Source organism: Coccidioides immitis (genome assembly GCF_000149335.2).
Source record: "Coccidioides immitis RS genomic scaffold supercont3.1, whole genome shotgun sequence".
In the NCBI taxonomy this organism is placed as follows: domain Eukaryota; kingdom Fungi; phylum Ascomycota; class Eurotiomycetes; order Onygenales; family Onygenaceae; genus Coccidioides; species Coccidioides immitis.
In genome coordinates, this window is record NW_004504310.1 from 1758988 (window position 1) to 1770348 (window position 11361).

Here is an 11361-nt window from a genome sequence, read left to right on the forward strand (position 1 = left end):
TTACCTTCTGCTTGGTATTGTCTCTGAGTCTAGCGTAGTCCGCTAGGCGGCTGTGCCATTTGGCTCCCTCGGTCCCCCTATATATAAGGCTGAGAACCAAGCACACAATCAGAACAGTCGGCCAGGTGCTTGGTTACACAGGGAACGCTCCTTTTCTTCACGATGAATCAGACCATCATGAGGCTAGTCAATATCTTCCTTCAGGGGGCTCCTTTTTGTTTGTCCTTGAGCAGAAAGGGACTAGGGCCTTCCACATGGATATATAATGGACAACTCCAGATGATCCATTCGGTGCTCTCGGGCCCTCAAACCGCCCAATATATATATACCTTTTCTAGCCAGAAGATAGGGGCACTTTGGTATCGATTACAAGCCGATGGGAGTAGAACATACGTTCTAATTTCACGGCCTTCGGAAATCAAGCTTACTCAACTCTCCATTGGGAATAACAGCTAGCAAAGATTTTGGGTAAATTCCAAGGTAAGATGTGATATCGGCCTTATAAGCTCGGTGGTTACTGTACGGAGACCAAACAAAAAAGCAGTCTCGCCAAACCAGCAACAAGAGGATAGCTCCATTCTCCATCCCTAGAAAGCGAACGAACTCCCCAAACGTATAGACGTCATGATGAGGTGCTTCAACGGATATCATATCAACATATGTATGTACACAGAAGTGTAAGCAGTGCAAAATACCATGTCAATTTGCAAAATAGACGGCGTGAGACATAAACGTTTTTCACATGCATCATTTTCGTTCTTTATACAGGGAATCGAACGACCGTCTCAGAGCTCGGGTATCGTTTCCCAGCCTTAAAGTAGAAGCCCAAGATCCTGTACAAAATTGCGATCTTGCCCGCTATTTTATGTAGCTTCTAGATCCGGAATAGTCCAAACCGCAAGTCTTCCCAAAACGGGTCAATGGGATTCCTGGAGCTGGACCAGAGACAAGCTCTCTAATCCCAAAATATCTTGCTTTCAAAATGCCCTCCCGCAATAAAAGAAAAGGCTTCATAGTCGCACTTTCACATCCACGCATGGCAGCGTCCACTCTCTCCGGCCCAAAAGACTCCGCAGCCATTCCAAGCCTATTCCCGTCCATTGTGGGATCTGGTCACCTGCCAAGTCTATGCCCGCACTGGGAGCAACTCGTCTCTTTGCTTCTTCAAATGCTGCAGTGGCTAACGCAGTTGCGGTTGAATTCATCGTTTCCAAGACGTACTGCGTCAAACCTGACGCGGGATCCTGAGTGGCATTGCCAACCGCGGCCGACGCTGGTGTAGCGAACCGAGGAGCGAACCAATCGCTTTTAAAGTCGATGAAGCATCTATCCGACCAGTGACAGGACGATATGAAAAGGATCAAGAGGAGAGCAGAGCAGTAGATACACGGCCGGTGGAGGAGATAGGTCAGGGTCACGAAAGATATTATGAAGAGAGGACTGGCGTTTGTGGGGATGAAAAGGAGCGGGAGCCAGCTAAATTTCCAGAGTCAGTAGTTTATTCGGGCTGAAATGGATTTTGACCCGGGGGAGTTTGGTGGTTAGTTGCAAGCTTTGCGAGCGTAATACCTTCTGAGACAGAACATCGTCACATCAAACGATCTTGGTTGGTTTGGGCAGGGGACGGCGAGGAAACGGGGACTCTGAATGAGCTCGACAAACTGTGTCGTGATGCTGAGTACCTGCGCCCGAGAGTGAAACGACAAAGATCCCCTTACGCAGCTGCCGGCACCTTAAGCATCGGAGGAGGGACAAGGTGGCGGAGAGCGGCGTCGTCTTTGCGGGGACTGCGAGGCTTGCAATGGACTGTTGGTCGGAGAGGCAAAAGTTGCGGGCAAACAAAGCAAACACACGCGCTAGTGAGCTGCACAATAACAGCCTCGCTGCTCTTTATCAACAATCCATCCTTCAACCTGCCTTCACTCATCTCTTTCTTCCCTCCCTCCCCAACCTCACATTCCTGCGCTGAAAGTTTCTAATCAGCTACTCCTAATTAGAAGTGAATCTGATTTGTTTGTTCGCTGATATTTGACTGTCGCCTGTTTTCCCCTCCCGAAGTCGCCGATCCGGTGACCAAAGGCACCCATGTCTTTCACACAGTCAGAGCTTCAGGCTCTGTTCGCCAACCTTACAGGGAAGCCACAGGCGGCAGGATTATCGCCTGGTAACAGACAGCAAGAGAACCTCGCACATGGCCCGTCCAACTCTCCCGGGCACTCTCAACGGCTCCCTCAATATGCTCCGCCCTCGGTTTCATCGCCGCTGTTCAGTCCACCGGTGGCTGGGACCCCTCCCCACCATGGATCTGACATAATTAGTCCCAATGTTTCTACTCCACGGAACGAGCCGAGTGTTCAGACTGTTTCGAACTCAAACCGGACCGCCCAATTGCTCAATTTGCTTAAAGTCAGCAACGCTGCGCCCGGCGGCATCGCGCCTAAAACCCAAGATCTGGCAGGAGAGTCTTCAGGTTTTACCAAACAAGGAGCAGCAAGCTCTGAACAGAACCAAAATGGGCATACTCGAGGCATTTCGGCTTCCGACTTGGTTGCTTCCTTCATGGCCAAGCCCACCCCGGAACGCGTAGCTGTCTCGGGTTCACCGTCCATGAGCCAGAATCAACCCGTCGAAGACGCCCAGGAGATGCTACTACGGTTACTCAATCGTCCTAAGCCCCAGCAAAACCAGTCTCCAGAAGGCCAGCCAGTGGCTTCTCCTCCAGAGCCCATTGAACCCCACGTCCCCGAGAAGGAAGACGTCGGGGTTCGCAAGTCGTCGCCAGTTCGCACGTTCGGAACTCGTGAGAGCCGTGAGACTACTCCGTTCGAACCTCCAAAGCCACAGCCGCCTGTGCAGGGATCGATTTTCAGCTATGTTAACCCGTTCGAGCAGCTCGCTGCGGCGTCGCCACGTCCCCGATCTTCTCAGGCAAATAGAACTAGCTCTGCCCAAGCCGTTCCGGTTACTGATGTGCACAAGGGTAAGGAACGCGAGATGAAACCTTCCAACGGTCTGACGCGGCCTCGCGAAGAGTTTGACTCCCAGTCCAAAGCCGACCAAGCTGGAGGCCAGGGATCTCCTCCTGAAAAGAAACTCAAGACAAAGGAGAGTATGCCTGAAGCTCTTGGAAGTGTTGCCGAAAAAGTTGATACTGAAGTCAAAGCTGCCCTGGCTGCTCTGGCTCAAACCGTTAACGAAGAACAAGTAACCAAAAAAGTCGAAGATAAGACTGAGGAGCTCCAACAGTCAGCGACCAAGATTGCGAAAGAGGCCGAACAGGCAGGTGGCGGTGTTCCAGAAGAGCTTGAGAAAGAGCCCACTGGAAACATTCCCGTCAAACCTGTTGATGGAACTAAGGAAGAAGAAGATCTCGTGGACTCGTGGGAAAATGAAACCGAGCGTGTGGTTCCTGTCTACAGCTTTCCTTTGAAGCCTTTCGTATCCATTACTTGGAAGGGCGTCACTACTGATCCTCTCTCTGTACGGGACGATGGGTTCATGGACATTGCGAGACTTAAAAAGCCATTTGATCAACTTGATCGTTCTCTCACCTCAGCTAATGCGGAGTACATTGTTTACGCTCTTTCGAAGAATGGTGGAATGCGTATTATCCGTCAGGATGATGGCCGTGACAGACAGGTGTTCCGCTCAAGCAATGATCGCATCTTCAATGTTGCCTTGTGCCGCGCGGGGTCAAGCCCGCCGGAAGGTAAGGAAGAAGCAGTCTTGGGTATTGGAGTTAGCGGTTCTGTCTATTGGGCGTCTCTTTCCAATGGAGAGGATAACCTGTTTGAGAGGGATGCACTTGACACGCAAAGTTTGATACTTCCGCCTTTCCCTGCGTCTGACGAAAACACGTCTGGCGGCCAGCTGAAAACGCGCGCCAGGCCAAGTTCACGTCACCCCGAATTTTTTGCCATCGGCCGCGGGAAGTCAATCCATGTTGTGTGGCCAAAGGCTGCCATGTCTCCGAAATATGGTGTTTCGGGCGTTGATCGCAAAGTTGATACGGAAAAGTTTTACAAGGAACGAGCTCTAAAGATTTCTACCGGAAAAGCTGGAAAAGACTTTGTATTCAGCGACGATGATACCGTCATTGTTTCTCTTGACAAAACAGGGCGAATGAGGTTCTGGGATATCCACGACATGATTGACGCCAGCCCCGGGGCAAGCAAGCCTGATATTCGTGTGCCGCTTCTTACACTTGTGACTGGAACGCCCAACGAAAAGTCATGGCCTACCTCTGTTCTATTCATTGACAAGTCCCGACCGTACCTTAAGATGTGTGCCATGCGCTATATGCTTGTTGGCTTCAGGCAGAATCACACCCTTCAGTTGTGGGATTTGGGACTGGGAAAGGCTGTGCAGGAAATCAACTTTCCCCATGAGAAAGAATCAGATGCTATCTGCAGTGTTGCTTATCATCCCAGCTCCGGAATCATTGTCGTCGGCCACCCGACCCGTAATTCGATCTACTTTATCCACCTATCTGCACCAAGATACGCCCTTCCACCCATGTCCCAGAGCGCTTATATCCAGGGTGTTGTCGACAAAGACGAGAAGGTGTTTGGACCTCAATCCACCGCCTGCATGAGCGGAATTCGCGAGCTCTCATTTGGATCCAGAGGCCAGTTGAGAAGCCTTGAATTGCTTCCCCTGGCAAAATCATTTTCCTCGCAGCGAAGCGTAGAGGATGATACTGGCCTGTTCGAATTGTACGTCATGCATTCTCGTGGCGTCACATGTTTGAATATCAAAAAGGCAGACCTAGGCTGGAGCACCGACAACAAGATCCTCAAGCATGTTAGCAGTTTGGAAAACGGTTTGATTGAACTGAAGGATTTGCAGACTTTGTCTTCGCAACCTGATGAACAATCTGTCAGTGGCGAAGCTACATCGTCGGTCATGGGAAATAACAAAGAAGCTGCTAAGAAACCCGAGGTTGTAGCTGAGAAACCTCCATCTTCCCAATCGCCCCGTTCTGAGTCTCCAGCCAAGGAAGGAAAGAAAAAGACGCAACAAGCCACTCTAACAACTGCCTCGTTGGAGCCAGCTTCCTCGGAGAAGCCTGAGAAAAAGAAGAAGAAAAAGGGTGCAGCGGAGAATGGCACCAAGGCAAAAGAGGTTATTGAAGCACCACAAGCACTTGCTAATGGAGACGTTCAGCAAGACAATGAGCCAGCTAAAGCTGTCAAAACATCTCTGGTTGAGAAATCTCAAGTCGAAAAGCTTCACTTATCTGCGATCGTGCCCATGACAGACACGTCGACTGATGTCTGGGCCAAGGGAATTAACGACGTTAAGGAAGCTTTATCTGCAGAATTCTCTAAATGTCTTAACCATGAGCTTGGAGGGTTTTACGACCGCTTTAGCGAAGACAGACGTTCCCAGGATGACCTGTCAAAAGCGCGGCAGGACGCGATGTTGCGCCTTGTCTCCAGTACTCTGTCCGAGAACGTTGAAAAGAGCCTTGCCCGTATTATCAGTGATAATATTCAGTCAACCGTCGTACCAACTATCAGGAATGTGACAGCTGCATCTTTGGAAAAGAAGGTAGCTGAAGAACTTAGTAAGAATCTTCGTGCGACGATTCCTCAATCTATTAGCAATGTTTTCCCCGACGCCGTTACTCGTTCGTTACAAGCACCGAATACGCTCAAATCTCTATCCGAATTAGTGGCGCCTGCTGTCGTTAAAAGTGTGGAAAGCGAACTTAACAATGCCGTTCGCAACAAGATTATGCCGACAATCAAAAATGAGTTTACGCGTACAGCTGAGAAGTTGGTCACTGATGTCGAGCAAATGCTCGCTTCGAAGATCAACCAGTTTGAGACGCAACGTATAACCGATAGCGTCAAGATTGAGCAGCTTACTACTCAAGTAAACTCTTTAGTTCAAGTGATTTCAACAATGGCGGCGTCTCAGACGAAATTTCAAGGCGAGATCCTAGAAATGAGTCGTCGCTTTGAAGAGATGCAAGTAGCTGCTCAAGAACAGCGTGCTGCTGCTCCTGGACCTGTGGTTGAGGAGCGCCCTTCACCTGAGCTATCCCCTGAGGAAGCAGAATTACGAGAGATCACTCGACTGATGGAAGCTGGTGACTACGAAGAAGCATCAGTAAAAGTAAGTGAACCCTTTCCGTCACGCGCTACCAGCTTATTAATGATGTTCTAGTGGCTTCAATCTTCCCATCAGGCCGAGCTTTTTGACAAGCTCTTCGTCAAGTATAGCTCGGACTATCTCACAACTCTTTCGCCACTTCTATCCCTTTCAGTCAGCGCTGCTGTCACATCTTCCCTTGAGACAAATGTGTCGGCACGTCTTGACTGGCTCAAGCAAGTCTTCCGCACTGTCAATATCCAGGTATGTTCTAACCCAGAGCAGTTTATTTGTTTCGGCACATGCTTATGACTCTACACAGGACCCCGACATCGCCCAAGTCGTGCCTCAAATTATGGATGTTCTAATTGGAAGACTCCAGAACCTTTACATGTCTATCGCGCAGCATTCACCACACGATCCTATCCTCCCCAAGATTCCACCCCTCACTCGCTGGGCTCGAGATTTGAAGGAGGCGAACGGCTACTGATAAGGGTGAAAACGATCGATCAGCGAATTCTACCCAAAAAGCCATGCTCGTGATACTCATAAATGAGAAATGACAGATATATTCTTACACGCGATCTTCCCCGTGGTTTGTTTTCTCAGAAGGCTGAATCCTATCATCTTTGGGTTCATGGATATCTACCCTGATGCCTCTGTATCAACTCATGCCCATGTACCATAATGAAATTGTGCTTTTTACGTTTGGCATTTCTCTCCTGAAGTGTACGGGATGCTCTTGTTTTGTTTTTGCCCCACTCATCTGCTGCTTGAACCGTATTTTAAGAAAAGGTACGAATTCACTTTTGAGGACATCATTTTAGCTGGCTCAAACAAGCATGATAATATCTTAAAAAAAGGACGTGGAAAAGTCGAGACGGAGCTTGCATACCCACGGAAACAGGACTTGCTAGTTATGATTTTATTTTATTTTATTTTATTTCTTTTTTTGGTTCTCGACGAAGATTTGGGACTTGGGGAGATGGAAACGAGACGTCGATGTTGAGGAATGGTGATAATGGACAATTCACTCATTAGGGGGCTCGTGATTGACAGGATAGATTGGTAGCGAATATTGAGGGACAACGGAGGCCTTTTTTAAGGCTCTGGAACCTAAATTCTATCCTTTTTTTTTTTTTTTAACATGTCAACATGTAACTCGTCAATTATGTATTCAGCACAAATGCATCGTAACCAAAACGGGGATCTGGCCAAACGGGCCTCCGACTCCTCTCTATACAACACACGCTTCCATCATTTACGTGACCAAAAAAAAAAAAAAAAAAAAAAAAAAAGAAAAGGGGCAGCCAGTTGTTCTATGCATGAAATCCAAATCCATCACTAGCTCCCCCATCCTCATCCTCATCCTCCACTCCCTCTTCGACGAACTCAAACCCCATAGCCCTCCAATTCAACTCCCGTCTCCAATGCAGGCCATACCCCCTCTCCGCATCCAACGACGCCAGCTCGCTCCCTCGAGCTCTTCTCCCGACGACAACGGTGCGGAAGCGCGAGAGCAACATGCCCATCGCGCAGCATAGACACGGCTCGTGCGTGACGTAAACGTCGAGAGAGGTGCAGAGATAGCCGCCGCCGGATGGCGGGGAGAGGTTGGCTGTGTTGAAGAAATGCGATTCGAGTGGCGAGAGAGGTGGGTGGAGGAGGGGTTGGGCTTCAGGAGGAAGGGGTTTTGGATTTTGGGGAGGATCGGGCTGGGGATTGGGTGGGTTCGAGGTGGATGCTGCGGGTGGAATGGTGAGACGTTTATGTGATATCAGGGATATTACGCGCATGAGGGCGTGGTCGGAGGGCTGGCCTTCGCTGTCGGGGTGGTAAGGTTGGTCGTCGCTGTTGTTGGTGGTGGTAGGCTCATTCGGTGCTGCTGGTGGTGGGCTGCGCTGGTTTGGATCGTGGTATCGCGAATCACCGGCCGCCGCGACGACGGCTGAGAGTGGTTCGTCCAGGCTGGACTCGAGGATCGCCGGGTCGACCACGACAGCGCCGACTGCTCGACCGCGTCCCGATTGCTCTGCTTCTTCAGCTAACTTTCTGGCGAGAGCGAGGTAGAACCCCGCAGGCGGCTTGATTGAAGCTTGTGTTCGTGACAAGATCGTGGGAGGCGGCGAATGGGATGCCGGTTGGGCGGCTGGGTTGTATACCGTCGGCCAGTATTTTCGAGACCATTGTTGTGCTTGTTCTAGCGACGTGGGAGGCTGCAAGGGTATCCTCGTGGAGCGTAATTGCACGGCCGAAGATGGCGCTTCTGCACCATCGGACAGTATGGACCCCGTGGACGTAGTGGTGTGAGGAGCGAGTAGAGTTGCTAGCTCTGCGCGATCCGGTAGCGGCGGGGAGATCAGGACATGAATCGTCTTCGCACGGTTCGAGGTCGGTTCGGACAGGCCATTTTCTTCCTGCGGCTGTTTTAAGTGGTCTGGTAGATGTTCGCGCTTCGCGAAGCGTCGGAGGTATGCAAGATTGAGAGACGGATCTCTGGGGAACTTCGAGTCAAGCAGCCTATCGAGCACGGGTTAGTCCGTCGCCAACATCTGCTACTTCTGGAGGTGACGAGAGTCGGTTCGGACTTTACTACTTTATTCGCTGATTTGATGTCTATCTCCGCAACAAAGGCTTCGGCTAGGGTTCGTCAGTCTGTTAGCAAAACGTTGATGCAACCAGGGATTGAAAAAGTCCGTCGCTCACCGTCTTCAAGTGTTGGATGGAGCTCTTGGACCGTTGGCAGAGGCACAAGGCGGCCGATGATGGGCTGGATATGTTTCAAACTATCTCCAATTTTGATGGCAGACATCATAGTAGCTGGAGAGGTAAAGATGGGAGGTTATCGGGTTGTCGCATGAGAGGGGTCATGACGTGAAGCTGCGACAGTCTGCCAGACAATGTCAGCATGGGAAAGATGATATATTTTTGTGGATACTATTGAATCTAAACAAGCGCAAACTGACCAATTCTCAGTCTTGTCGAAATAAAACGTTGTTGTTCCTTGGATTGCTGTAATGGCGCTGCTTTGGCAGGCCTTCTGGCGAAAGAACTTGCGCAGGGAAAAAAAAAAAGGCTCAAGCCCTAAACCGATGCCCTAATTTGTATACCCAACTAACAGTAGAGTAACTACAAAGCAGCTCTCAGTGAGAACAGCTGCCCGACACATCTAATTATAACACATGAATCGAAAGATAACTGTTTTTCTTTTTCACATTGCTAATGTTGATATGTTGGTAACACAAAATGCAATTTCTGGTGAAGGACAACTGCACCTCGCTGGGAATCAACTCGACTATCAAATCACAACTGCAATCATGGCGCCACTGTGTAGCCTTGCCAGAGGTCGATTGCCTGAGCACATTCAATTTGGGATCCTTTTGTCCTTTTTTTTTTTTTCTCTGTTCTTTCTTTGTTTTCTGAAAACAGGAGTAAAGGCCAAATCCAAATCATGCAGCAGCAGTCATTGTGAAGTATGTATATAAGATCGATTTGAGAATATGTGCAAGAGACAGATGCAGAATGTATGTAGGTGCAACGCCTGTGCGTATGTGCGCGTGTTATTCCAGACCCCATCTAGTTAATCAAATGAAGAAAAGCCTCATAATTAGACTAAAAGACATCACCGAACTCCCCAAACATCATGCCCATAGACCAACAACATTAAATTGAAAAGAAGAAAAAAAGAAAAAAAATGTAGAGGGCCCTTCAAATGAGGGCTCATTAAGGGCGGGGAACAACACCAGCGCAAGTGAAGAGGAGGAGGGAGGAAATAGATATTATCATCAGACGAATTTCCCACTTTTTGAATGAGCCTTGGGAAAGATCCATCGTGAAGTATGCAGAACATGTCAGTGTCATTCGAGTAATTGATGGGAGAAAACAAAAAAAAAAAAAAAAAAAAAAAAAAAAAAAAAAAAGGTAGATGTCGCTTATCATTTCACTGGCCGGTATTGTTCTCTGGCTCCAACACATACTCATCGCACCTCTCGACGAGGCTTCGATAATAGTCGACCAGCACTTCTGGCTGGGGAACTATCCGCCATTCCACCCGCCAGAGGAATTCGAGCTCCAGCAAAGCCAGTTCTGCGATAGTGATACCGCCAACCCTGGAATACGTTTTGTTTGTCCAGAAGCTGTCACTTAGACCCTTGCTTGCAACAGTCGCCGCGGTGATGAGGAATCGGTGGACGGTCAGGCTAGATACCGTAAAGGCGGGATACAGAGCGCACAGTCGATCGATGTAGTAGACCATGCTCAGAAGGACGGGGGGCGAGAGAGTGGCGTGGGTGGTCAGACGCTGCAGGTAGTCCTGGACGGAGATGCGCGGAGGAGAGCGCGAATGGAAGCGTGTGAGGCGACCATCGCGCAGGGGGATCTGGTCGTTGAATCTGATCAGCTCCATGAGCATGCTGGAGATGAGAACGACCAGGTCTCGCGAATCGGCATTTTCATACTGCCGAGGGAGAACTTTGGGAGCCAACTGCTCTGGCCTGGGCCGTTTTGGTATGGAGCCGTCAGGTAGGCCGTCTTCGCCGGTGTTCGATCTCGTCGCCTTGCAACTCGCCGCTGCCCGTGTGTCCGGCGTGCTACGTTTAGTTCCCGCAGTGGCTGAGGGCATCCGTGAGCCAGGCTCAGGCGATGCAGAGGCTTGGGTCGATTGGACGTCAGACGAGGGCAGCTCGCCACTGAGAGCGGTGGTTCTGCTGCTGGTGGTGGTGGGGGAAGGGAGTGAGGTGGAATTGTCGGTCACAGCAGCTGTTTCGCGGGACGAGGGCTGCTGGTGGGTAAGGGGCACCACTCGTTCAGCTGGGCTGGCGGGACGGGAGTACTGGGTACCGGCATCGACGGTCTGGCGGCGGAGGGCAACCTGTATCTCCTGTCTGACGGGAATGCTACGCACGCAGGGAGCGTCGGGACGGGGCAGGCGGGACGAGGCAGGCGAGCGAGCAGGAGCAGCAGCAGCAGCAGCAGCAGGAGGAGGAGGAGGAGGGGGCGGCGGCGCTGCTGCACGATGGGCGTCAAAGAACGGCGACTGAGAGGGAATGTCTGGGGCAGCGGCAGGAGGGTGATTGGGAGAGGCGCATAGCAGCGCGGCGGCGGATGGCGAGGAGGAGATCATGCCCCTGTGCGCTGGAAGCCAGGGAAGCACGCACGTGGGCCTGGGCGGGAGCGGCTATGGCGCGCGAGGGGGACGACGGACGGGGGGCAGAAGAAGACGGTCTAGCAGGCCAGCGCTGTCGAGTCGGGCAGTGGGATGGG

At 50.7% G+C, this 11361-nt stretch overlaps 4 protein-coding genes across 4 annotated transcripts; 1 reads left to right on the top strand and 3 right to left on the bottom strand.

Annotated features, from left to right (window-relative positions):
* Positions 1-423: 423 nt before the first annotated feature.
* Positions 424-1727, bottom strand: CIMG_02461 (uncharacterized protein). The gene is made up of 2 exons (XM_001248689.2): positions 1570-1727; positions 424-1476 (listed from the first exon to the last, which is right to left on the bottom strand). Exons 1-2 carry the CDS (start codon positions 1584-1586, stop codon positions 1011-1013), a joined length of 483 nt encoding a protein of 160 aa, XP_001248690.1. The 5' UTR covers positions 1587-1727; the 3' UTR covers positions 424-1010.
* A 221-nt stretch (positions 1728-1948) lies between these two features.
* Positions 1949-7217, top strand: CIMG_02460 (uncharacterized protein). The gene is made up of 3 exons (XM_001248688.2): positions 1949-6123; positions 6175-6363; positions 6422-7217. Exons 1-3 carry the CDS (start codon positions 2086-2088, stop codon positions 6587-6589), a joined length of 4395 nt encoding a protein of 1464 aa, XP_001248689.1. The 5' UTR covers positions 1949-2085; the 3' UTR covers positions 6590-7217.
* A 201-nt stretch (positions 7218-7418) lies between these two features.
* CIMG_02459 (tRNA-specific adenosine deaminase 3) lies at positions 7419-8911 on the bottom strand (the record flags this gene model as incomplete). Its single annotated transcript, XM_001248687.2, has 3 exons — positions 7419-8619; positions 8688-8739; positions 8806-8911. The coding sequence occupies 3 exons, from the start codon at positions 8909-8911 to the stop codon at positions 7419-7421; spliced, it is 1359 nt and encodes a 452-aa protein (XP_001248688.2).
* Positions 8912-10039: 1128 nt separating this feature from the next.
* CIMG_02458 (cyclin-dependent protein kinase regulator Pho80) lies at positions 10040-11221 on the bottom strand (the record flags this gene model as incomplete). Its single annotated transcript, XM_001248686.1, has 1 exon — positions 10040-11221. One exon carries the CDS (start codon positions 11219-11221, stop codon positions 10040-10042), a length of 1182 nt encoding a protein of 393 aa, XP_001248687.1.
* Between the last annotated feature and the right edge of the window lie 140 nt (positions 11222-11361).